This window comes from Oreochromis aureus, linkage group 16 (genome assembly GCF_013358895.1).
Source record: "Oreochromis aureus strain Israel breed Guangdong linkage group 16, ZZ_aureus, whole genome shotgun sequence".
Classification (NCBI taxonomy): Eukaryota; Metazoa; Chordata; class Actinopteri; order Cichliformes; family Cichlidae; genus Oreochromis; species Oreochromis aureus.
Genome location: NC_052957.1, coordinates 10,130,675 through 10,158,322, shown reverse-complemented (window position 1 = coordinate 10,158,322; position 27,648 = coordinate 10,130,675). Strand labels below are relative to the sequence as shown.

At 36.6% G+C, this 27,648-nt stretch overlaps 1 protein-coding gene across 1 annotated transcript in view; it reads left to right on the top strand.

Annotated features, from left to right (window-relative positions):
* thsd7ba (thrombospondin, type I, domain containing 7Ba) overlaps positions 1 to 27,648 on the top strand; it is a 160,985-nt gene that overhangs the window by 74,951 nt on the left and 58,386 nt on the right. The window contains exons 9-13 of the mRNA XM_039600333.1: positions 11,363 to 11,554; positions 13,247 to 13,478; positions 17,867 to 17,982; positions 19,559 to 19,691; positions 21,886 to 21,989. Coding sequence (XP_039456267.1) covers positions 11,363 to 11,554; positions 13,247 to 13,478; positions 17,867 to 17,982; positions 19,559 to 19,691; positions 21,886 to 21,989 — 777 coding nt within the window. The remainder of the gene's footprint in view (positions 1 to 11,362; positions 11,555 to 13,246; positions 13,479 to 17,866; positions 17,983 to 19,558; positions 19,692 to 21,885; positions 21,990 to 27,648) is intronic.

The following is a 27,648-nucleotide window of genomic DNA, read 5'->3' as shown; positions in this document are numbered from 1 at the left end:
TTGTATAATATGATCAGCTATATGAAATGTATCTTTTTATCTTATTATTAAGGACATGTCTAAGTGACCTTACTAAAATGAATAATTTACATTTTGAATAATCACCTTCTACTGTCTTTACATTTTGTTTTAACTCAACTATCTTCTCGAGCATCCCATGCCCGAGGCATTTTAAAGGCAAGGACATTAGTGACTGGAGTCTTGAATTGCTGAATCCTCAGCAGAGACTTCATTCTTGTCCAAGATAATTCTGAAAAGAGGCAAAATAACAAAGGAGTGCCTAAAGGGAGAGCAATGACAGCTCAGCTAGGCATTTACCTGTTCTATCTAGAGAAAGACAGCTCAAAAGTTAAACAAGGATCCAGCCAGCAATACTCACGAAAGCAGTGGCTAGAAAAATGTAACAGAAGTTCAAAGCTGTTTGAACTCTCAGTCACATCCTGGATGAGCCCCCAAATTATTACATGTCTGAAGAGGGATGGGGGATGTGGGGAGTAGCAATAAAATGTCCAGGTGAAAGTCAAAAAAGGAAACTGAAATAAAATTAATCTATATTTTATGAAAAGGTTCAGCTTTGAAATGATTTTTAGATGAGAAGACAATGCTGCTTTATCAGTCAAGCATTACCAAATCATTTGTTAGGCAGTAAAGAAAAGGCAAATAGTCTAAAGAAAAAAGCACTTCTGTTAACTGAAGGCACTGACTACTTACTAGTAACTCAACACTACCAAAGTACAGCGCCACATACCACTGAAGCTCACGCCACACTAGCTGGCCCACACTGAGAGAGTAGCTCTTCCTCAGCTTTTATAGCGCAGGGTGGTTAATGGCTGAGTGAAACCAGCTGTGCACTCACTCCACAGGAGAAAGGGGCGTCACCAAATTCAGGTTAGAAAGCAACACTACGAACACAGTAGTAAGTCCTTTTATGGTTTTTGTTATTGATTGCTATTTAGTTATAGTATGGATTAATTTATTTTTTTAGCTTTAACTATAAACTATAAATCCACGTATATAAATGTAATATTATTTTTATATAGCTATCAATGCACTACAAATTCATCAAAATTCATGGTAAAGCCATTAGTGCTATGGTCTTGACATGCAATCTTATCAGTTATGCAGAAACTATCAAGTATAATGTGATCCATTGTGATCAGCCATATCCTCATGTTGGATGATGGGGACATCAGCATTAACGGAGCATGCATTATTCATTAGGGACCACCATCGTTTGTGGGCTCAGAAAACATTGGCCTGATTAAAAGTCAGAATCGTAGCTTCCTACCAAGCATTAATTGATCATCTCCATAGATTATAAATCTAATTGCACCCTTTTTTGCCTGTGTTTTATTATTCTGTCAAAATGGATCATGTGTGTGTTTATCAGGAAGGCAGTGGAAGGTCCAGATAAATTAGCCAACAGGAGAGTCTAATGAGTTTTGACAGGACAGCTAGGAGTGGGAGCTTTGCCAGGTTTTAGGAAAAAGGCTCATGAAATTATCTGTGGTGGATTTCTGTGGAAATTATAAAAAGTTGGTGGCTGTTGCTTCCTTAATTGGCTTATCGGACTTAAGATTCTAGCATTTTGAGTTATTTTCACACATAGTGACAGCCCTGTCACTGCTGAGTTCTTAAGTGAGGCCCTTTGCTTAAAAAACTCTCACAGTTGCAACTGCATGGAAGAAAACCAGTTAATATCATAAGAATATTACACTTTGTTTCTTGCAGTTAAATCCAAAAGGTGGTCCTGATACTAACTAAATTTGCTTTTCATATTAGAATAAAACAAATGCATAATAGAAAATAAGTGTTAGAGGAATCAAGTATAAAGGATTTTTAATGCATAGACATGAATGAAAAAGTACAATATAATGAAAAATACTTTTGATAGAAAGAAGTATGTGACACTGAAAGGAATCTATATTTACATTATTCAAATCTGCTGTCATGTGTTTGTGAGACCACATAATATTGACACCAATTAATGTTGGTACATTGTTTTTATTACTTGAATGAGTGATGTAAAACAGATGATTATAGATGAAACAAGTTTTGTTGCTTTGATTATTTTTATTTCATTATTTATTTTGTGCAAGCATCTCCCCACTTTCCACAATCACATCCTGGTTTGTCTCCAGAGAGAAAATGTTCTTCGTTTCTGTCCTGGTAAAATTTAGCAGACCTTGAAGAAAGTAACTGCTAATTGCCAGTCTGTCTGCACATTCAGATTCATCACATTCAAGCTCTGCGTCTAAACTATTACACAAGTAATAATGATGGACATTTTGTCTGCTGGAAAGAAAAGGCATAAAGGCAGCTTCTCTCCTTGAAAAATGAAGTGCTAAATAAAGATTCCTATAGTCTCAAAGACTGTCGACTAACTGTATTTATTAGTTAATAATGTCAGAGTTTATTCAAAGCTTCCTCTAGTCAACGCTTGGCCAACTCCAGGCCTCGAGGGCCCTTGTCCTGCAGGTTTTAGATCTGTGGGTCAGCACACCTGAATCAAATGATTAGTTCATTACCAGGCTTCTGGAGAACTTCAAGACATGTTGAGGAGGTAATTTAGCCATTTGAATCAGCTGGATCAAGGACACATCTACAACCTGCAGGCCCTCGATGGCTGGGTTTGGATACCACTGATCTAGGTAAACATAAAAAAACAAACAAAAAAACTATTCAAGAATATTAGAAATCATAATAGTGGTTATTGGCTTTAATCAGGCCTTCTGCTTCAGGTTTTGTTCTCATTTGACTCTTATTTCTTTCACAGTGTATGTGACAAGAGGGCAGACCATACCACAGGTTCACTTAAATCAGCCTTGGCCAACTCCAGGCCTCGAGGGCTGGTGTCCTGCAGGTTTTAGATATCACCCTGGGTCAACACACCTGAATCAAATGATTAGTTCATTACCAGGCCTCTGGAGAACTTCAAGACATGTTGAGGAGGTGATTTAGCCATTTAAATTAGCTGTGTTGCATCAAGGACACATCTAAAACCTGCAGGACACCGGACCCTGAGGCCTGGGTTTGGACACCACTGCTCTAGTCGAAGCCTCCACTGTTATCGCCAACAAATTAATTATATGAAACAAAAAATAAAGTTTACACAGCTGTGATCAGAAGTTTACACACACTCGTCATGTCATGGTAGTTTTGGACTACACACATGTGTCGTCTTTTTAGCAGGGTCTTCTTTCTTGGCTGGTACCCTCCCAGTTCATGGCAATGTAAAACTCACTTCACTGTGGACAGTGAGGCTGCTGTACAGTTGTTTGAACTGATGATGTTGGAGTCTACAATTGTTTAGAAACGGCTCCAAGAGACCTTCCTAAATTAAATCTATAGTTCTCTAGAGTTTCTCATCAAGTTTCTGGACTTTCCAATTGTTCTAAGTATTGGTCAGTCCAATGAGTGCTATCAAACAAATCCTTTTTATGCTGGCACTCTGTAGGCAGTGTTTTCAGGCGGAGAAACTACCAGTTGTAGTCAATCACGCCAGCTAATGAGAAATTAATAGGCCTTGGCCTCGTCAAGATAAACAACAGTGTAGCACTACTTATTACAAATGTCAGCTGTGTATATGCATACGTTTGACACTGTGCTGATTATAGAATAGCCAAAATAAAATAAAACTTGTGCACCCAATTCTTGTTTTTTTTTTTAAAAACCATTGAAGAAACCATTAAAAAAATATTAAAATCTTATAATTATCACGACTTTTATGGTGTAAATTTCTGATTGCAACTGTATATATAAGCAGTTAAAGGTCTTTTCCAACTCTTCTTGCACTGATTGTCTCTTAGACTAAATGGTAAAACAATGAAAGAGAAAACACAAAGAACATAAATAAAACTCATTCAATTTTTAATGGTTATAGATCAAGCGGTATATTTACATATATTTTCAATCAAAGCACACCAATCAAAGCACATGAAATCCAGCAGTGGAGGTGGGTTGTTAATGACATTACCTGCGGCATCTCTGGGTTCCTGTGGTGCGTTATAAAGAAACTTTGCAGTAGAATTTTCCAGTTCTTCTGCAGTCCTGTGGAGAGAGCAATGGGGATCTGGAGTTGAGGAAGTAGGAAGGTTTAGACCGACTGTGGAGAATACCTGCATACGTATTCACCGCTGCCTGGGTTTCAATCATTTTTGTTCTGACAGGCTGAGATAGGCAGTGAAGATGGAGAGGCAGGAGTAACATATCAGCAGAGATTAAAGGATTGTTTGCTATAATCTGATATGCTGTCAGAAACAGTAACCAGCTGTGATATCTGTAGATGCACATACACTTTTTTTAATAGTAGCAGCTTATCTTGTAATCACTAAATCATAAATACATTAGCTGAAATAGCTGTCTTTGTCTACAAAGGTGGTGGAGTTTTAAGAAACTCTTCTTTCATCTCTGATGTTGGAGCTGGATTTAAGAGTTATTTATGGATAACAAGTGAAAGCTTTCTGGTTTAAAAAAAAAAGAGAACAAGACAGAGGAAAAAACAACAGACCGTGTCTACTCCATCTTATCTTGACTCACCATATCTTTTTAATTGGAAGATTGGAGGGAATTCACAAGTCAGTCAGTCAGTGCCCATTACTATGGTCTAGTTTCAGTGTCCCCATTTTAAGTAGAAGCTTTTCTTTCATATAATTGATACATACGTCATCAGGACAATATATACCACTAAACCTCTCAAACCACTTTCTTGCTATGTTTATAACCATCAACTTTTTTGCAATCTCTGCACATCTCAATCAATGACAGGAAAAATATATAATATAACCTCCGAACACTGTCCTGCTTTACATTATTTTTTATTCATTTACAGCGTTTTGGTCTGTGTGAGCTACAAAGAAACCTTGTTCATGCACATTTGCACATATGTATACATTGAGTATGATTCAGACAATTAGAGATTCCTGGCTATTAGATGTCACATGTGCATGCAATCAATCAGTTAACGAGTCCACTCGAATCGTCAATGACATCATCAAAAACCCAAATAACATTTAAAATCACCACCTGATCTGAAAACCGAACCATCTATGTATATTCCAAAATTATCACTTAAATTAAGAAAATTACCACAATTATAAAACCAGTTTACAAAAATATTCATACTTTGGACAAATCAGTGTTGTATAACATTTTACCATATACAGTATACAAATCGCAAATCAAAACAAATACACTCATTACACTGAGTTTATCATTCAGTCCTTTGGGTGACAATATCTGCAAAGTGAATATTCAAAATGCCTCTCTTCTCTTCAATAATAAATGAATATGAGTATGAAACTAAACAAAAAAGCACTGCAAAATACAATGAGCTATCCTCCACCAACAGTGCGCTGTCTTCAATTTTTTGTCATCAGATTGTGTTTGCCGTGTTTTAAAAAAATCTACAAATAAACTGCTGTCAACTCAAGTAACATTACATGGAGCAATTAAAAAGTTTCAAATGAAATCTTTCTTACATTTGACCCGAGTTTCACTTTGGAGAAGAGGATGAATCTTGTGAATAGGGTGGCTGGGTTTATTTCTGTTCAGCTAAATAATAAATTGAATATTATGAAATTCAGTGATGTGCCAGATACCCCTGAGATTTGTAAAAAGAAAAAAAGAAAAATTCTCCCTGATTGAGTGAGCTTTTTGTTCCCGTTTCCCAGCATAAAGCAAATCTGCATTCCAAGTCTGAGGATGCATGAAATTGTCTGAGGAAAGTCTAAGCCTATAGAGAGCAAACAAACTGCACTTTTCTGGCAAAGTTAATCTGATGGAGATTAAAATGATTATCTACGCTTGCTCAAGCAATCAGAAAAAAAAATCCTATATCACCTAAATGGTGTCTTTGCCATGGAATATATTCTATAATAGTAATAATTTTAGGGCAGTAGAAACCATTTTGGTATGACTGAAGTGGAATTAAGTGATACAAGGGTGGTCAAGGACATTTTTGGGACTCAACCAGACAGATGCCCAGAGGGATAACCGTGAGGTGAAAAACATAGAACTGTTGTTTACTGATGAATCATTCTTGTGCATCACATACTAAGATCATGTATCTAGATATGTTTTATTAATTTGTTTTATCCGATATCTGGTATTTCCCAATTCACTTGAGGTTCAGCAGATAAGAAACAGAACTGAAAAAACCCCCACAGAAAGTGTTGTATAGGCTGTATAGGTGTTCTATGCTATTTGAAGTAGCCATGTAATTTTCACAATCAGTATGTTTTGGTGGTAAATTATACACCACATGCTAACTGTATGCCTAAATATTTCTCTGGCAGGTAGGCAGACAGACAGATATTCCCAGTATAGGCTGAAAAATTATGCAAACTCCTAGGTTAATTATATTAACAAAAGCTAATTGGAACCAGGGGAATCCAATCAGTGACGCTAGATTAGAAGTGTAGGTTAGGGATACTTTGACTTCTAAAAATACTCAAGAGTTTGACTTTGGTCTTCACGAGATTTTGCTAATAACCCATGCATATAAAATGATTCTGTGTAAGCAAGGATCACTGTTTTTAAATAAAGCTAAAAAAATGAGAGTCTGAGGCTAACTGTACTTATTTGTGGGACCAGCTGCTAAAATGCTATGTTTGTTTGCACATATAATTAGCTTACTCCCATTGTGTTTGTCTAATTCTTCATTTTTTCTTTTAAATAGTGCCAAATCTACATGTGAGTGTGTTCATTTATTGTGTTCTACACTTACTATTTCATCTTTGGCTACAGTTACTACTGTATTTATGTGTTATGTACTGCAAACTACTTCAGCAAAGACATGTGATAGTTTCACCCTCTAGCTTTTTGGCACAGTAAACTTGTTCTGACAGCTCCCACTAATTGCAAGGTGACCAGAGTAGTCTGTCCAATTTGTCGATGTAACCATAGACCATGGTGTAATGCAGTGCACCTGTGACTGGCAGTTGACATGACCCACATACAGCAGATCTTTGCTGCGCATACTTAAACCTACAGATGATCTGACATTTCTGACCTAATAACTGAGCAGAGTGGTCAGCATCATTCTGACTCTGCTTGCTCAAGTGGTCAGCAATGTTCAGGTAACAATAAATGTAGGACCCATGTTTAGGAGAAGTGCTGAAAGTGACTAACTTTTGCTGAAATGCTGAAGCTACACGTTTAACGGGCAGGTAAAGCACAGAAAATAATTAGTGACCCAGGGTAGTTTGTTGAACGCTCATAGCCATTTTATCCAATGCACCTTGTTTCTTTTACCTCCCCCCAGCTCTACTTTAAAAGCTTCCTCCACAGATTGGATATGATTATTAACTTTTAAGCAAAGGCGAGGACTTTTTTTCAGTATCTACTAGAATAATAACAATGAAGAAATTAATTGGTGGGTGGGTGAGCAGAATAGAAATCATGTGGAAATTGCATGCAGGAGCCAGTGATATTATATCTGAGTAAGAGCCCCAACTACAGATTCCTGTATTAATAATGCAAAAGGACCCCTAGGGCAACCATCTATTTGCAGAGCACCCCCACACACACAAGTAGTCTCATACATACACACTCACACATAGATACAAATACATAAGTTGTGACTTTGGATTCATGTTATCATGTTATTTCTCTTTAGGCAGTGTTTTCAGGCAAGGTTTTGTGAGTCTTTTGTTACTTTGTTTGCTAATATATGCATTAAACCCTTTTGATTTTCAAGCAGAAAGATTGTTGAATTACTGATTTTCCATTGTTTATAAAAACACAGTAAGTAATTCCACCTTTAGCAATAATGCATCTGTTTTAATCATTTTTTAATAAGCCTGGAGCCAGTGTCATGCTTTTATATTCTTTTTGTTGCATTAGTTTGATTTAAAACCTAAAGTTGGGATTGTAAATGTGTCAAAGTGCCCTTGTCAGTGGCCTTTCTGCAAAGTTTTGCCCCTGTACAAATTAGTAGACTTAAGTGAATGCTGGACCTCTTGGTATTCTAAACACCTTGATCGCACAGACTTGTCTGGTTTTAATCATGCTGTCTGCTATCTACTGATAGATTCATACTCTTGTCTATACTGTTTAACAGAAATTCAACTTCCAAACTATATAAGACTTTGTCCATACATAAAATAGGCAGATATGATCTTTCTCTACTTGTACTATATAAATAAAAAGCAGTGTAAATTGTATGTAAATTGTGTCACTGCCCATAAAGGTAATAGTGGGTGGAAAAAGAAACTGTTGTTCTTCTGCCCTTTCTCTAAAAGTAGCAAAGGCAAAAGAGCAAAAAAATATATATTTACTTACTTTACTTTAAGCTAAAACTTTTTGCTTTGCATTTTCCATTTAAAGCTTTTTTTTTAAGTACTTCTGTATCTCATTGCCCATTGCATTTCTAGTGTGTATTGCTCTAAATGTGGGTCACTGAGGTTGATTCACTGAAATCTATAGTGCATGCCCTGCTCTATTTTATGCTGTCTTTGCATTTAGCATGCCTACCTGAAATAATTACCTGGGTAGGAGTCACTGCGAACCAAAACAGTGACAATGAATTCCCACACAGCTTACTGTCAGTTCAAAACAATAGCGTTAAAGATCATTGTAATTTGTGCTGCAGACTCCAAAGCTTCTCTGAGTTGTTTAAATATATATACCATCGTGAAACCTATATTCTTGTTACTTAAAATTTTAATTTTAGTTGAAAATATAATTTTAGTGAATATTACAGTAATAACCATCCACCATCCTTCCACTTGTCAGGTATTATAAATATACGTCTCGTTCTGCAAATGTTTATGCACATTTTTTTTTCTTTTTCTTTTTTTTACATTACCATCAGTTGGAAAAAAATTTGCATCTTCTGCCCACTTTGATCTGTGCTAATGAAAGTCATAATGTATCCAACACTGTAGCCTTTGGGTCATCGTTACATTCAGCTGATTTTTTTAACTCCTGCTGTATGCACATCAGCTGCTTTGATGGTTGGAGATCTCTTATGCTTTGACTTTATGGCCACAAAGTTTCCAAACTCCCCGAGGGTGGGTCTTTTACATTTTTCTTATGAGGCAACATCTAAGTTTGCATTCTCTAGGTTTACTGCCCTCCTCTGAATCAAGGTTGTTTGCTTGATTCAGATGAAAAAAAAGAGACAAATTGATGACAGATCTACCCTGGGGTTGTTATTGTTAAACTATATTCCGTGATCTAGTGGCAGGGTTCAACCAAGTTAATGATTCTTCTCTCTGTGAGTGTATATCAGAAAACAATGCTTCAGCTGCTGCTGGCATTGTTTTGACAACAGGATGACATTCCTGTTTCTGAAATTGATCTGTCTCTCTAGGACAGAGACCTTGGAGAAATCTATGGCAAACTCTTTGTAAGCTCCAAAAATAAATACAACCATATGTCTGGCTATCTATATAGTAATAGCTTATGTGTATAGTGTTTAACAAGAAAGCTATTGTTGTATTATGTTTAATCTACAGGTACTTTTCAAGGTGCTTAAGGACACTTTAAAAGATGCAGTAAAAGTTCTTTTCAGTGGCTTTTGTGCAATTTTCAATTGATAAATGACATTCTCAAAACTACTTGTTCAGTCTCCGTGTTATCTGGTCGCGTCTGCATGTCATACTGTCTATCTGTCATTGATATTGTCATGCACACGATGTTTGAGCCACTTGTCAGGATGGATCAAGCAGATTTTCTTGTTTTTATTTTTTAATCTTTGACCTTATTGAAAACGAGTGAGAACTGATAGACATATGTAAGGTCACATCTTTTTCACTTTAATTCCCAACCCACCTTTTATGTTTCTTTTTCTTTGTTTGTTTGCTTACTTTTTTTGTGAATGTGTCTTTGATACCATTCCCATAACCATGACATTGCAATACAGGTAAGACTGCACATGCAACAGTGAGTGGTGAATAACAATGCAATCAACAGTCCTTTCTCTCTATAAAAGAATCCTATAGGTGTTTGCTAAACAGTCTCCTGCATGCAGTTATAATAGATATCTTGAACCGAGGCATTGTATATGGGTCAAAAAAAGTGGAGCCTTTTGCATTTTGTCTGCCAAACCTTGCAAGAGTTTACATAGGCAGAGTACACCATTATACTGACACCATGCCAGTCTAGTGACCAGTATTTTAACCATCTTGTTTGCAAAGAATGACTCAAGCCAATGACAGTTTCAGAGAGTTGAATATTTACTTTTGCAGGTAATTCATTTTGTGGCTTAATAAAATTGCACTTACTGTACTGCACACCTTAATGATGGTTCAAGAAGTATTAAAGCAACCTAGATAAACTGTAAAAGAAAAATGGAGCACAGATATAACAAAGCAAAAAGAAATGGCTCTTTGTTTCCTGTGGCTGTTTCATTCGTAAAAGAAGAGTTAACTAGCAGCTGCGATACATATTTCATAACATGAAGATGAAGGCTGAAGGATAGCTTTTAAAACTAGCTCAGAATACCAATGGAGTGACCTTACAATTTCTTTTGATGAAATGAAATTTGTGTTTGACAGAACACTTAGGAGGGATGCCCGCTTATGTTTGGTATACATATTTTATCCAAGAGGAAAACTGCTTTTACCATCTGTAACATGCTCTTGGCAAACTTTATCAATAGACTGTTTTCATTCTTCAAAATCAATCCCTGAAATTCTTTTTTGTGCTAAGTGCTACAAATTGCGATAAACACATAATCCTCCTCTATACGTGCATTACCATGTGTTCACATTCTGAGCTGATGTAGACATGACTTGAATTTGTCATAGAGTGCATGTAATGGCATCAACATGTGTCACTTGTGTCAGCTCGATCCAGCAGGATCCACTTATTATCTTGTCCAGTGTCACAAGTGCACGTCTCGTTGCAACTGTGTGTTCTTCAGAGATAATTCAGGCCTAACAAAAATGGTAAAACTGAGACGAGCACAGAATATAAAGTAGCCGACCAAATAGCACATTATGTGTTGTATTCCTATGTTGCACTTCATGTGAATTGCATTTACACTTTCACTCAGCGTGATGAAAGATCTGGTATCCTCTGGAGGGGGCTGATTAGGATCGCAGTATGTTGTGGGTTCATTTACCTCTGCATTTAATGTGAGCAAGACCAGGCTTTAAGGTTTTAATCTGATCAACCCAGAGTCATAGGGCCTTGGGTTATACCACTTTCTGCTTCCAATATACATTTGTTATTTGATGTATACTTCAGCTGGGATTTCATTCTAGCGACAGTGTGTTTTGGTTCAGTTTGCACAAGGTTATTTCCCTATCTGATAGCTGTTAGATCAGGATGAGATACACTAAGTGTAGCGAGTGTCAACTGGATTATTTGAGCCTTTAGGCTGATTTCAGTTATCTCATCTTGCCTTTTTCAGGAGAAGATGTGCCCGATGCCTACTGTGTGGAAGGCCCTCCACTCGCAGAAGAAGCCTGCGAGGTGCCCTGTTCTGCAGACTGTGTGGTTGGCCCCTGGTCCTCCTGGTCCACCTGCTCACACAGCTGTGCTAGTAAGACTGCAGAGGGTAGACAGAGCCGCACTCGCACTGTTTTAGCTATCCCAGGAAAAGGTAATCCAAAATTCCCTTTGATCTCTTTGGCTCTTTCTCATCTGATACTAATAAAGAACTTCTTTGCTTTGTTTACTGGAGTTATTTTTAACTTGGTTTTACTTTTAATGAAGCTAGGTTTTAAAGTTGATATTAATATATGGCAAATAGGTAGAAACAGTTTAGATTATAACTGTCTTTAACATGTCATCTCATTGGAAATAGATAATACTACAGAAAAAAGGGCAGAAGTAACAAGAAGATGTATTATATTGTATTATTACTGTAGTTCATGAAAATCATGTATACCTTTTGGTATCTATGAGGTTCAGTACTACACTGACTGAATGACAGAAAGCGTGAAAACACTGATCTTTGGAGATTTCAAGAAGTAGCTTGTAAATACAGATATAAAAGAAAAAATCCAGTAACATTTTCATTCGCAGGGAGCTCAGTGTCTTCGGGATATATTGCTATTGTTAGAGGGATTCAAACTGAGGAATGCGACGGCTAACACAAAACTAGACTCAGCAAATAAGAAGAGTAAAGACTGATTGAGCTCAAATCTTTATCTGGGTTTTTTGTGTGTGTGTGTGTGTGAGTCTCATTTAGTCGTTTTTCATCTCACAAACATTTGAAGTTTGAGTTGACCATTCATTATCAGAGACTCCTTTTCTTCTTACTTTGTGTTGTGTTTTCAAGTCAGTCAGCAGAGCCTTGGCAGCCAGCTAGCAGCCATAAATCCCTGTAACTAAACGCATATCTGCAACAACAGCTGATGAAAGAATCTCACAGCTTAAGCCAGGTTCCAAACTATGTTGCTTATTACAATGTTACTGGCTATCAGCTTGCTGACAGAGCTGATGTGTGTGTGGGTATGTGTACGTGGGTATTAATGCTGCATTTGTGTTCATAAGGATACATTTTTGTAACAGTGTTTGACAGAATACTGTAGAAGCCCTCAGAAATACAAATTGAACTGGAAGGTGTAAGGATATTCAATATTTGGTTGTGGTTCAGCTCATCCTTACTTTTCTATAAGTCACAGCACACTACTGTTCCCTCTCCAGATATCACATCTATTATACTTCATCAACTGAGCTGTCCATTTTTTACCTCCATTTCGACCAGAGAGTCCCTACCCTGACTACTGTAGGCCCAAAACAAAAGTAAATTACCACTGTGAACACCACTGTAAACAACCCTTTAGCCAGAAAGCAATGATACATACATAGAACTCAGGTATGTTACATAAACTGTAAATGAAGAACACTAACCAGGACACAGAGCATAAACATTGTTGTGCTTTGGCAGTCAATGAATCACCAAAGGAAGGCTTTCACATTGGCCTTGCTGTGACAGAGTTTGTAAATCAGACTTCTAGAAGTTGAAACTTGAAAAGTGCTTGCTCAGCTAACCCAAAAAACAAATATTTGCTACAGTATGTCAATAAGCAGCTCGTGGTAGAGTGATAATATTGGCACTTTTTTTTTTACTTCCATTGATCAAATACATCTTGTGCTTTAAGAGAATCCATTAGATTTGTTTTTGTCAAATCACATGTACTCTGCATAATAATGAAACTGTGTTGGAGTGATTTAGTTTTATCTTGTTTATAAGTAGAGAACAAGGCACACATGCAGCTTTTTCTGAATGCCATGTTGTACATTGTGTGTATTTCACAGTTTTCTGCTCTTATGTGTTGATATACAGATGGAAAAGCTTGTCCAGCAGGTCCAGCTCTGGAGCAATGGAGAGTCTGCAATGACCATCCTTGTGTGGTATTTCACTGGGAAGCCTCAGCATGGGGTCCATGTATTGAGGATACCTCTATGGCTCTCAATGGAACCAGCCTCCAGAATGGGACCGTTACCTGTGCTGTCGGGGTTCAGATCCGCAAAGTCATCTGTGTGAAGATGAATGCTGGTCCAGTCGTAAATAAAAGGTGGAGTCTATGCAAATAATTTGATATATGGACTTTTTTTACTTTTATGTACTCTGATTCAGTATTTTTCTTTGTAATGTCAGTTTCTTTTTTTATATAGAATTATATATCCAGTCATTTGAAAAAGTAAGTGAAAATGTGTTTGCCCCCTTTCTAATTTCCTATTTTTTTGTATGTTTGTCATACTTAAATGTTTCGGATCATCAAACACATTTAAATATTAGACCAAGATGACACAAGTAAACACAAAATGCAGTTTCTAAATGAAGGTGTTTATTATTAATGGGATAGAAATCCAAACCTACATGCTTGCTGCCTCAGGAAAGAAAAGACTTGCTCTGGTAAATGGAACCATAAATTCTGCTGTCTACCAAAAGATCCTGAAGGAGAATGTCCAGATGTTTGTTCGTGACCTCAAGCTGAAACACACTTGGGTTCTGCACCAGGACAGTGATCCAAAGCACACCAGCAAGTCCATCTCTGAATGGTTTCATTAAAACAAAATGGAGACTTTGGAGTGGCCTCGTCAGAGTCCAGACCTGAATCCGATTGAGATGCTGTGGGACAACCTTAAAAAGGGAGTTCATGCTCAAAAACCCTCCAGGTCAGCTGAATTACATAAATTGGCCCTTAATAAAAAAAAAATATCTTAATTTAGAAATTGCATTTTGTGTTTACATGTCTTATCTTTGTCTAATATTTAAATTTGTTTGATGATCTGAAACATTCAAGTGTGACAAACATACGAAAAAAAAATGAAATCGGGATGGGGGCAAACATGTTTTCACACCACTGCACATCAAATAGACTTTTGGCTTGTTTTTTATTTTGTTTAATTTTAATTAGCAAACACTTAACTCACTTAGATATAGTATCTATAATCTCCAAAAACAAATATATTTATATGAATATTCATAGGATAGCTACAAAATTTGGTTTCTCTTGTAGTCTGAGTTCCATTGGCCCATCACATTTGAGCACTTGGGTTGTATGTAGTTCTTTGTGTAGAGCAAAAGAGTTACTGTATTTCTTAATATGCAATATTGAAAGTAGCAGAAATTGTCTGTTTATTATGTCTGCATTTATGAATATTGAAAACAGGAAGTCCACTCCTTAATGTCAATGTCGTTCGTTGTCTTGCTTCCATGCTGTATCAAATCCTAACACAGCATTTCAATCAGATTTAAATCTGGACTTTGACTGGGCTTTTTTATCCTCTGTGTATTTGTTATTATGCTTAGGATCATAATCCTTTTGAAAGATGTACTTCCAAGTTCAGCTTAAGCTTGTAGTGCGGTGACCTCACATTATCCTTAAGCACTTGTATAAGGTGTAGAATGCATGGTTGAATCAATGACTGCAAACTACACAGTCTCTCAGACCGTGAAGCCACCTTAAACCATAGCATTTCTATCCCTATGATTCACATTGAGTATAAGGTTCTTGTCCTGAGAAGCTGTTTTTTGGTCTGATGGGTGCTTTTAGGGTGCTGATGAGTAATTAACTGTGTCATCAGCATATTGATGGATATTCACGAGATTTATTATGAGTCATAATTTGACCTCCATGCATTTGCTCTTGAACAAATGAGGTGAATATGTGGTCTCAGCCCCCCACCTGATGTTTATGGTAATTAAAATTAAAACTTGAAGGGCACTCGTTAAGGCCACTACCCATGCCACGCCTCTCCACTAAGTTACATGAGATATTTTCCAACTTGTATATTCTTCAGTTCTGGGAGATGACTTATTTTGTCAGTATGAAAATTGCACTTCTGTATCAAAGTATCTTTTTACTGTGCTGCTCTGCTTATTTTTAGAAGCTGAAAATAGGCCCTGAGAGAAATGAATGCTAAATTATAGGTGAGGAGAAAAGGAGCTTTGTAAAATCAAGGGGAAGATGGGATGTTTCTCTTACAAAAAAATCACTTAAGAACACAGTCTCCATTTTCCAAAACCGCCTTACTCGTAGATTTCTAGCGTATGCTTTTAGTTACTAACAGATGACCCAGAGGACTTGCTTCACTGTGAAATAACATCCCAGAGTTTTGTGTATTGAGGTCTGGTTTTATCCTTTTTCCTTCTGTGTGTTCAGTGTTTCTTTTCATTTGTTTTTGTGAACCAGAGATTCATTTTGCTGTGGTAGCTCCACCATTATCTACTCCTCTTTCAGCAATACAATATCAAACTCTGCTAAGGGCTTTAGTTCTGTCACTATAATGATGTTATAGCCCACACCAGGAAGACAGATTTATAAATAATTCACAACGTTTGCTCTTCTTTAGCTTGATATGCTATTGACAGGGCTGTAAAATAGATTATGAAGAGTCTTTTTTTTTTCTAATGCTTGTCCTATCTGCCGCCACAGAGGCTTTAATGAAAGCTGTCATTTCTGCTTCACCAGGAGCTCTCGCCTGTACAGTATCCTGTGAATCATGTCTTTGATATTCATATACCACCAGAGTGTTGAATGGAACAGCACCTAGTGAATAGATGAGCATGTTGTTCTTCATCATAGATGATGTTGATTGTCAGAAAGAGTCAGTTTGTTAGTGTGTTTATGCACCAAAGTCAGGTCTTTCTGACGTTTTTCCAAACTATGCTGTGACTGTTTGACTCTATCAAAAAACGCAGATTTGGCATAAATTATATTCATACCCAAGACACATCCTGTACATTCTAACAGCTTATGTCCTGGATTAAAAAAGCAAGAAAAATTGAGTAGGTAGGTAGGAGCGCTGCAATTCTCCGTTAACCCCAGTTTATCTCAAACTCTGATTTCTGAATTGTTAAGCTTTGAGTTGGAAAATGCTTCAGAATACAGCTGTTGCTGCTCTGTTTGAAGGGTCACTTCAGTCAGCAAACATCTTAGCATTTCATGCTGAGCAGTAATCTCAGCAGTGAGCAGTGGCTCAACAAAAAGATTAGTTGTTTTTTTTGTTGGTATCAATACAGAGCCCCCAGAAAAACAGATTGATTTTCAGTGTGTAAATAATAAAATTGACAGTGATAAAACTTCATACAGTAGTATGTATACACACATACTATTAATATTATTAATGATATGTATGAGATTGTTAATTTTATCCACAATGTCACAGCTGAACACTGTGGCCTTGACAGTAAATCTAACTCCCTCATTTTGGGAAAACCACACAATATACCCCAGCTGCTCTGTTGCGTTGTCATGCCCTCTGGCATACATCACTGCAAAGGGAGAGAGAGAGAAGAGTAGGGATAAAGCTGGGGAATGATGGGTTTTATGTATCTTTCCTCCTTATGCTTTGGCATACTTTGATCTCATTGCTGTGCGTGCTGGCTTTCTGCAGTCAGTAGGATGTGGCGCCATGCTGGGTCTCTAGTGAGACCTGGATCTGGTTGTTGGGCAAAGGAAGTCACTGGCTCTGAAACGAAATGTGAAATTTCATGTGTGTTTGTACATTGAGGACAGGAGTTGGCTGCTGGTTGATGAAGACATCAAAGCTTATGAATTACTTGATTTTACATAGCTGCATTAATCCGCACCAATTCAAGGTTACACGACACACAAAACACAACACAGCCAGAGGGCTGTTACAGATATGTTACACAAGAGATGTGCCAGCATGAATTAAGACAAGGAAATTGTTAAAAGTCGGTCAGATGCTCATTAAAACCTGGTAATGATGTGTTTGGTGTAGCTGGAATGATCTATTGGTAAACAGTTTGCATATCCTTGTTTCTCAGGTTAATTAGCAGCCATGTTTGATTGATTTTTTCCCCTGGAGCACTCTTTCACTTGTCTTGTTGGTAACAAAAAATGGCTCTGGCTGCTCTGTATATGTAAAATAAATCCACTCACTGGGATATTTAAGTTGATCATAAATTTGTTTCCACTATTTACAGATACATTGCCATTGCTGATATTTTGTTTAGTTAACAGAAAACGGAGATTTTTAGTGAAAAAAATATTGCCTACATGCTGCCACTAGTTGATGCCACTGTGGGCTACAAAACTAACATAAAGAAATATTGATTAGTCTAGTTTTAGTGAAACTGGGATTTAAAAGTGAAAATGCACTGTGAAGCATGCAGGCACTTTGTAGGCTTGAATAATTAATAATTGGGAGAGGATTTGATTTTTTTTTTTTAATTGAGTAATATTTGTAGACTGGGAGGCAACTGAATGTGTGAGAGAACTGTAAATTTCTGTATTTGTGTAGCGTTTGCTTGAGCATGCAGGCAGAGGCACATGTAATCAATCATGTTTTCTGTGGGGAGATGTGTGATGTCAAGGACAGGGCAGTTGTTTTACTGCGCTATCCTCTTACTAGTGAGACCCAGGACGTTTATCATTCATCACCTGGGGGCTGAAGAGAATTTAAGACCACTGTTTGTTTGTATGTTTAGATGTTCAGATTCTTCCCGTCCGGAAACCGTCCGTCCTTGTTTGCTTCCCTGCAAGAGAGACTGCATTGTGACGCCTTTCAGTGAATGGACAAGTTGCCCATCAACCTGCCTTCCAGGTAGCTCACTCACAGGATTTTCTAGAAATTTATTTTACAATTGCCTCTCTCATAGCTTAACAGTCTTTTGAAAATTAATCAGCATCCCGAGTAAAATCTTTTAAAATTGGAAAATTATCAATATATTGGGGTTGTTTCAGGAGCACAAATAACCTATTCAAATAAACACACATTTCATACTTTCACAATAGATGGATAGATTATAGATTAGATTATAAGTAATCAGTTGATTACTCATAATCTATCTAGAAACTGATTTTAATTTGGCATCAGTGTATTCCCAAAAGGTTGATTCTGTTCATCTGGACGTAGCGTTATCTGTGGGAGAAACGTTTCGTCATTCATCCAAGTGACTTCTTCAGTCTCAGCTGAATGAACAATGGGCTGTGAGGTCAGTTCCTTGATCATTAATATGTAAATTGTCATGACCATTGATCAACAACCACTGATCAAGGTCCACTGATCAATGGCCATGAGTACCATTCACATGGAGTTTGGGAATGGCGGCAATCACAGCATTGTAAGATGGCGAAAGATGCACCCTTAGGCCCCTCCTCGATTCAGAGATGGTCACAGAATCAACCTTTTGGGATTTACTTACCTGGATGATTGAGCATGCATCAAGACACATCAGTACATCGGGGTAAACTTCAAAAAGGTATAAATCACTTTATATGCTATCCCTTTAAGCCTGACCTATAAAATAATTGCCAGAAAATTCTAAATTAAATATTAATTTGCGTATATGGGTTTAACTTTGTATCATAGTTGCTACATATAGATATTAATTATTTATTTATTATTTTTGCAATGAATAGCTTGAAAATGTAATGTACAATATATTCAGATTTTTCATGGGAAACACAGATGACGTAAAAATCTCAAAAACTCAAATATGATGCACTTGGCTTCATGCTTATAATGATGACCAGAGACTTCTTAGAAAAATGGACAGTGCAATACACGCAAAGTGTTGTCAAGAATTACATTTAATTGTAAACAACAGTTTTAACTGTCCATTACATTAACCTAGCACATAGAGAGAAAAGAATGGATATTTAATGGGTTTCAATATGTGTACTGTAATGTCTCGGAAATCAAAAAGTATGTAATTGTTTTTAGAAGAATTGAGCAGGCATCTCATCTGTGTAAATATGCTGTAGTCCATTGGGTCTGTTGATGATGTAATCTCTTTCTTAATTGCACCATTTTCAATGTTTAGTAATTAGTGCTGTGTAATGAGCCTTGGAGCCTGAGCCAAATGAAGCCATTACAGTGTGGTGTGTCCGAAAACAGACTGCAGTGAAGTGGAGGACATCGCTGCTACAAGGGCATGCTAATCAGCATCGGAACAATTTCGAGACCACTTGTTTTTTTTTTCCCTCTTTGAGATATTAGAGCACAGTGGTGATATTGAGGCATCATTTATTTTGCGTCCAAGACATTTGTCAGGCACTTGTCTCAGTATCATTTTACGTCCTATTCCTCCTTGGAAATGTTCACTTAAATTCAGCAGTGCAAATAATCTGTCACTGAAGGCAGCCTTTTTGTGAAGATTATCTTTCATGTTTAACAGAAAATGCAACCGCCGCCACACAGTCTCGATACAGGACCATCATTCAGAGGGCTGCTAATGGAGGTCAAGAGTGTCCCGACACACTTTACGAAGAGAGAGAGTGTGAATCACTTCGTGTATGTCCAGTGTATAGGTAAAAGCACTATTTATAATGAACCGCTTTCTTTTCTAATCCAAAGACAAGTTAACTCAGCTTATCTGCCATATAAAAGAACAGAATCATTACTAGGGTGCATTATTAGTGTTAAATGATGAGGTTTAAATGGCACAAGACGTAATAAATGTAATAAACAGGTAAGTAAATACAAATTCTGGTTTATATTCAGATGTTACGATACATAGTTAAAAACAAATAAAAAAAATATAAAATTGCAATCTTGAATGATAATATGATACTAACACAGGTCGGTTAAAAAAAATTTCAGCTGCATGGGATATTTTTGGTAAATTTAATGTTTTTTAGGGTGCTGAATCCAAAAATGATCTCAATTTCCCTTCATCACGACCAGTTATTTGCAAAATATGTGGAGTTTAAATTAAAAAAGCACAGCAGCAATGAAAAAAATTTATTATGCATAATTTTTCAGAGATTCTTTACCTTTTGCTATGAACAAAATAAACCTGTTGGGACATGATCATCTGAGCTCCTCCCACCGCCAGTCCCACCATAACCCCCACCCACCAACCCACAGACCCCCCTCAATTGCTCGCATTTTCCATTTGTATTTCTCTTGAGTCTAGCTCTTAGAAATATTAAATTAATATAAGAAAACCTTACTGGTTATGTTTTTTTTACTCAATTATAGGATAGCAGATTTCAGTTTAAAAAGGGAAATTATACACTTAATTACAGTAAAATAATAAGTTTTGCAAGAAAACCTGACGGTATGGAATTTTTAATATATTTTTCCTGGTTTCAGTGAGTAAAAATCTATAAGAAAAAGTCAACAAATCCTATGCAGTTTTTTCATTGCAGACCTGTGTAATTACCTTGGAATGAGATTCAAATTCAAATTCAAATTTTATTTGTCACACACACAACCATACACAGTATGACATAGGGGTGAAATGCTTGTAGCTGTACAATGCCCGACCATTAAATGACAGAAAAAAGTTTTACAGTATTTACAATTTACAGGTTACTACAAAATTTACAAATTAACTTAGAAATTTACAGTAAAAAATGTGCAAATAGCAGAAAGAGATTATAAAGATTATAAATTATAGGAAATGTGTGGTGGTGTGTGTGTTAATGTGATGTGTGTGGGAGAGTCCAGTCCTACACCTGGTTCAGGGCCCGAATAGCCTGGGGGAAGAAGCTCCTCCTCATTCTCTCTGTTTTGGCCTTAAGGGAGCGGAAGCACTTCCCAGACCTCAACAGTGAGAAGACATTCAGCTGTATGTTGATATTTGACATTCACTAGAGGACCATGACGGGTAAAATATGTGTTCATCTTCATCTGCTCTGCTTGATATGCTATATTCCTTAAAAAATCTAACTATTCATCTGTGTTTTGAGTACAAGGCCAACCTGTTTTCTTCATAAATTCTCAAACTACTACCACATTCCAAGCTAAGAAAAAATAAATAAATAAATAAATAAAAATACTGTTTATAGAATTGCAGGCCAAATACCTTAAAAAACAAATGACATTACAAATGTAAAACAGCTTTAGAGAAACATTTACAGCTGCTGGCTCATGGTCCTACTCTTAAGTAATAGTCTCTCATTGTCATCAGTCATTTGGAGATACTTCCCAACAATGTCTGGATGTCTCAGCTCAGTGTGATGCTTTCAGATTTGTTGCCAGTTTGGTTTCCTCCAAAATCTGCTCAGATTTAAACTCCTTCAAACGCCCATATCTTTATGTCTTCAGCATACTGCAAGAATGAGTGTTTAACCATAAGACACAGTAAAGCATTTAACTGAGTTTTTCTAGTATTTAATGTGAATTGATGTATCTAATTTTAGTATTCATACATAAGTGCCCCCCAAAAAAGAACAACAACAAAAAAAACACCAAGAATTCAAGCAGAAGTGTTTTCAATGTTTTATTTCCAGAAGTGTTTTCAATCAAATACCAATAGAGCAATGTGACCTTCACAAACTGGACAAATTCAATGCCATAATATTTTTATTTTTATTGTAAAATCAAAAATGGCACTCACTTCCATTTTTCCACATTCAGTGCTGCCTGTGGTCCAGTTCACGGCTACAAACTCGCACTTGTGAGAAGAAAATAATGACACCTTTAGCGTTTCTGTACTTGAAACTGTAACAAGCCGCTGCCAACCTAAAGTTCTTCTTCCTTCGCGTTTTGGTCTAGGTGGAGGACGCACAAATGGAGCAGCTGTTCTCTAGTTCCTGAATCTGTGAGACGTGGACTGTCGGGACCAGGAGAAACCTGTGGAAAAGGTTTAGAAACAAGAGGCAAGTTGTAGCCCTAACTCAGTGCATTCTCTCCACTTTATATTTTCCAGCTGCTGCCATTTCACCTATTTTCAGCGTTGCTCTTCCATCTATATACCATCTTTACTTAATGAGACCTAATAGTCCTTTCTGAACTGCTCCTCTAACAAGCAAATGGCAGAAACGTTAAGGAAGACAGCAATTTGTTAAGTGAATATCATTAGATGAAACTTTCTGTGCTTTCTTGACAATTTCATCACGTCGCTAGTCTCTTATTAACGTATGTAGCAAGCCCAGCCATCACCGCCTACTTTAATATTTGCTTTAATAGAAATGAAAAGCCAGAGCTAGCACCATGCAGACCCTACATGCACTCATATGTTCTGACTCACACATATAGTTTTAAAAAAGAAAAGAAGAAAACTTTAAAGCAGACTCACAACCGAGTGCATTTTATGTTGGATAAGGTTTTGAAAGTTTCATAGCTTTCTCTGCTTTTCTAAAGTCAGGCCTAAAAGAATATAATTCAAAACATAATGTCACAAGCGTACAGGCATAAACATAAATAAATTTCAATTTAGGAAAACAAGTCATTTATTTCTTGTAAACAGCAGGAAAGAAAGCATATATTGATACAGTACATCAGGTTTTTTCTTCACCTTTTTGCTCACCTTTAAACTAAAAAAGATGGACATTAAAACGAGGATCTGATTGTGTAGTGTAGTTTATTTTATTTTTCCTTACTTGTCATTATGTCACCCTCTAGTTTACACTGATTTTGCTGAATGCATTCATACTCTGTTTGCTGTTTTTCTTTTATTTGTAGCCAATCAAATCTTTTAGAACATTATATCTTGTAATATCTGCAACATACCGGATGCAAGGCAGAAAATCCCAAAGTCAGAGACTCATAATAATAGCTCATAATTTATTTTTTTTAATATGTCCTTCGTTGTTTCTGTACTCCAGCTATGGCTCTATTCCCAATTACTTTGCTCCAGTTATGCCACAATTTGACATTTATGTGCCCTCTCATTGACTTGGTTAAGCCTGAACTGAGTGAGCGTAGCCTCTGAAATCTTTGTTGTTTAAATCCTACATTTAAATTCAGTGTTTTTACCAATTGCAAATTTCACCCTCATACTACAGTTTTTGAAATGTCACAGGTATTTAACTTGGCTAACAACTAATCATATTCAAATAGGAAGCTCTAAAGGTCAATGAGGCTTGCTCTTAACCTAGGAACACTACAAACACTTTTCCCATCTTCATCGAAAAGTCATAGAAACTCACTTGAGAAATGTCAGTTGTAATTATACTGCTACGCAGAAATCAGTAATGCCGAGAGCAGAAATGCTATAAAGTTCTCAAGGCAGTAAAATAATGCTCTGAAAACTTCTCTTGAGCCATATAAGTAAATTAGAACAGCCGGTTTCAGGAATGCATCAGGAAGCTGCTTGCCTGTAAATGAGTGCAAAATGATCCAATTAACACCTATGGCTTTTTAATAATTTGAGCCTGTAGCAGTCATTTCCACAGATCCTCTGAGAGAAGCATAAGGATGTTCATCAAGGATATGACACAGGAATCTACACAGTCCAAAAATCACACAACAAGCTAAGTAGTCAGTTTTTCAGCCCTCGGGCTGTATTTAGTAAGATTTGTGGCCGGCAGTTTTCCTATGGAGAGCAGAATTACTTCTACAACATTATTAACATTATACAAACTCAAATTTTGGTTGCAATAAAATGAAGAATAGGGGAAATATTAGTTTTTAATTAAAGCTTTTTCTGGGTGTAAAAATGTGTAAAAAATATACACGTTTTTATTAACTTATTTAAAACCTTATTTAAAACCTTTGAAGGTCCATTAAACTTGAATTGTTCATATACATTTTTTCTACATAATCCATGACCGGAGCTAGAAGGTTGAGATGAACTGGTAAGGCATGACCCTTATACAGTATTCAACTTTGAATTATTTCCCCCAGACTTGCTATTAATTATAGTTGCTATGTTCACATCCTGTTGTAAGGGTGTGAGAGATGAGATGATAGCTACTTCAAACGCTTCTCTTCATTGAAAAATTGAATATGAAAAGTTGCAACATTAGTATGTCAGACCTTGATCCTCCTTCAGTGTAAAATCTAGGCTGGCTTTTAGCTGCTTGTCTTTGGCTTTCTTCAGCAGCTTGAAGTGAATCATGTTTCCGAAGACACTGGACAAAGGTATCAAAGTCATCTTTGAATTGAGCTGTTTTCAGATGCAGTGCCACACGTGTTTAAGATCAACCGCCTATCCATTCAGTCTGCTTCTACAAACATTTGTAAAGGAATGGATTATACTAAAGATCTCACTGAGCTCATTTGAGCATGGAATTGGAATAGGATGGAACCACAAGTCAGTTTGTGAAATTCCTTCACTCCTACATATTCCATGATCAACTGTAAGTGGTATGATCACAATGCAGAAGTGTTTAGGAACCATAGCAACTCACTATGCTTCTCAGTACTGAGTGCTGAGATGCGTAGCGCATATGTGCACTGCATGCTAAGGTGAATTGTGCAGAAAAGTCATCAACACTCTGCCAACTCAATAACTGAGTTACAAACCTCTGCTGGCATTAACACTGCTTCATGGGATGTGTAGGTTGCCGAGTAATTGTGTCATTTATTGTATATCATCATTTTTGCATGATGGTAGTTAAGCAGATTACATTTAAGAGTAACTGTCGTTTTTTAACCTGTTTACCAGGTTGGTCAACAACTATGGCTGTATGTTGTCTTCTTGACAACATATATACTGTTTAAATGAACAGCATAGAATATTAACATTGCATTGTGGTTCTACCAACTATTGCAATGCACTATGAAATTGGTCCTCTGTTCTCTGGTCATGAACAGTCCATAGTGTTTTTTTCTTATCTTGCATGTCAGCTTTCATATTTCGTGTGGTAGTGAGCAGCAAATCACAGCACAGTAAGGCATAGATTTTTTAAATCACCAGAATTCAACTCCGCTTCTATTGTATTACCCATTAAAATGTTTCCTTTTAACTTTATACCTGTACGTCAACCAAATATGACTAGACTAGATTTCCATATTTGCTTTAAGGTAGATATAATTGACTGTTTAATGCACTTACGCACTTAACTTTGGGTTTATCTCACATTTCTTTGACTTAATTTCTAACACTGAAAAGTAAAACCAGACACACAATCTATGTAGAAAGCACTATTACTTTCCTTGAGGTAAGCAGCATTTTGGTTGCAGTTGCCTCTACTGGGAGAAAGAAATGTTTTAATACAAATACTGTGCAGCCTCTGGAAACTGACTAGTGATGATAAATGTCACTATGAATAGTTTAAAGACGGTAAAAGAACAGCTTAAAGAGCAACCAGGGCTTTTCTTCCTAGTCAAAACCAGTCAAAATGTTGTGAACCTCAGGCTCAGAACTTTACTATGAGATTAAAATAATAGTCAGAATTTGCAACATATTTGTGATTGGATTTGAGGTTTACAGAGCCAATATTTCCTTGCCTTGGGTAAATACTTCCATGTCCGTGTGAATCTGGCCTCATGCCAGATTCAAGGCACGTTGCATGAATGCTAATGTCTAATAATGTGCAGAACGAGGAGAGGTTTGTGTTATACAACTAACACGCTGAGGTGCTTGCAGATAAGAGGCATTACTAAATGAAAGATCTGACAAGATGAATTAGAACCTTTCCAAATAAAATAAAAACACTAAAGAGAACACTTGACTGCAGATTACCTGTGTGAATTTGTAGCTGATAACCACTAGAGCGATCAGTTCGTCAGTGCATATCGCACTACATACTGTGTCTAAATTCAGCCAAATTTTGTATCATAACCAGCTGGATATGTTATATTCCTCCCTGAGTAGAACTGGAACCGTTGTGAGTAATTATTCAGTAGAAAGTGAGTCATGCTGATGATCTTTTGCTCCAGGAAAGATGTGACTTAATGGCTATGATGAATCCAGTCCACATTACTCTTCACAATGCATTATACTGAAGAACATTATACAAGCAGTATGACTGAATTAAAATGAAGATTATGTTTGATGGTGGATGTGTGGGCTGGATATATAATGCATTAAAAACTTTGTATTAAGTAAAGATATAAAACATAAAATCTTCTGGACTGGACTGAATAAAAGAGAAAGAAATTTGATCTTTTTAAAGAATCTCTTTTACCTTCAAGCTCTTCGGGATTTTAAAAAGGTAGAGTATGACAAGCCTCTTGAAAGCATACCCTCTTTAAATGGCACTCCAAGATACCTTTCTAAGTATCTATATAATCAGAGATGATCCTTGTCATTTGCTGAGATGCCTTGACAAAAAAGTAACCATTTGTAAGAGGAGATGATGAGATGATGCGGGTGTAGGCAACCAGAGCCTGAAAGAAACATGGCTAGACTACATGGCCCCCAGTCAAAACAATATGACAACGAGATAGTATTCTTAATAGGAAGGTTTTGGGGATCTCATAGTTGGGTTTTTAGTGAGACTAGCTAAAAGACAAGACATAAAAAAATGTATTTTTCAATATATTCTCACGTCTTAAGTGTTTGATGGCTTACAGAATTAACCTATAGATAAACATGCAGGCTTTTGTATAGCTATGCATTTGACCATTACATAAATGCACTTTGATAACAGCTACATTCCTCCTTGTGCTGCCTGTGCAGAAGCCTTGTATGTAAATGACCATCCCACGCCTTTTCAGCAGACATGTAGAAACCAAACAGTTTTTGTCAGAGGGCAAAATTTAAAAGTCAAATACAAATCAATACAATGGATTAAAGGCATGTTTGTAGATCAGTGAATCCTCAAAGACTCAGAGGTCTTGCGGGAGGAGAAGTTCCCCTCACTGGCAACAATAATTTATTTAAATCCCAGAGTGACAGTGCAAAGTATTTGAACATTATAATGCCCTGTGCAGTTTGTTTGTTTATCTGCAAGGATTCCTTTTTCAAGGCGTTAAAGTCCATTCAACCTTTCCTTCACAGTTAACAGAACCTGGTAAAGCTAAAAATGTTCCTCTGCCTTCCATCAGCCAGCAAACTCGGGCCAATATGTCCACAGGCATTGTATTATTGTTTTTTTTAACTTTTTTTTTTAATTAAAACTCTACACATAGTACTATTTTTATATAGCTAATTTGTGTGCAGTGTCTGAAAAATGTGTTCCATGAATCTGGGAGGGACAAATCATTCCTTTTTTCAACTAGTAGATGTGTTGATTATTGTAATTCAGATGTTTTATTTACTTTGTTTTATTGTTTTGTTTTGTTTTTAAATCTGGGTAGTGTTTAAATTATTATGCTATTTGAAATGCAAAACCACTTATCACACAATCTATTTCTTCTACTTCTTTCAAATGTCATGCATGTGTTTCTAACAAATGGATGTGCTTTCTTCCATAACATGTTCCCTTTGTGGAATAGATAATTAGGTGTATAACTAACTGTCTATAAAATATCAATATTCCTGCAACATTTGTCTAAACATATTTATTGATACACCATTTAACTCAAACTTCATTACCATCATTGATTGTGCTTAATGTGTGGTTTGCCATGCTAGGATATTAAGTTACACAAATGCTAATTATCAATGATTGAGGGTGCTGAAAGCCATCCAACTGACTGTCAAGT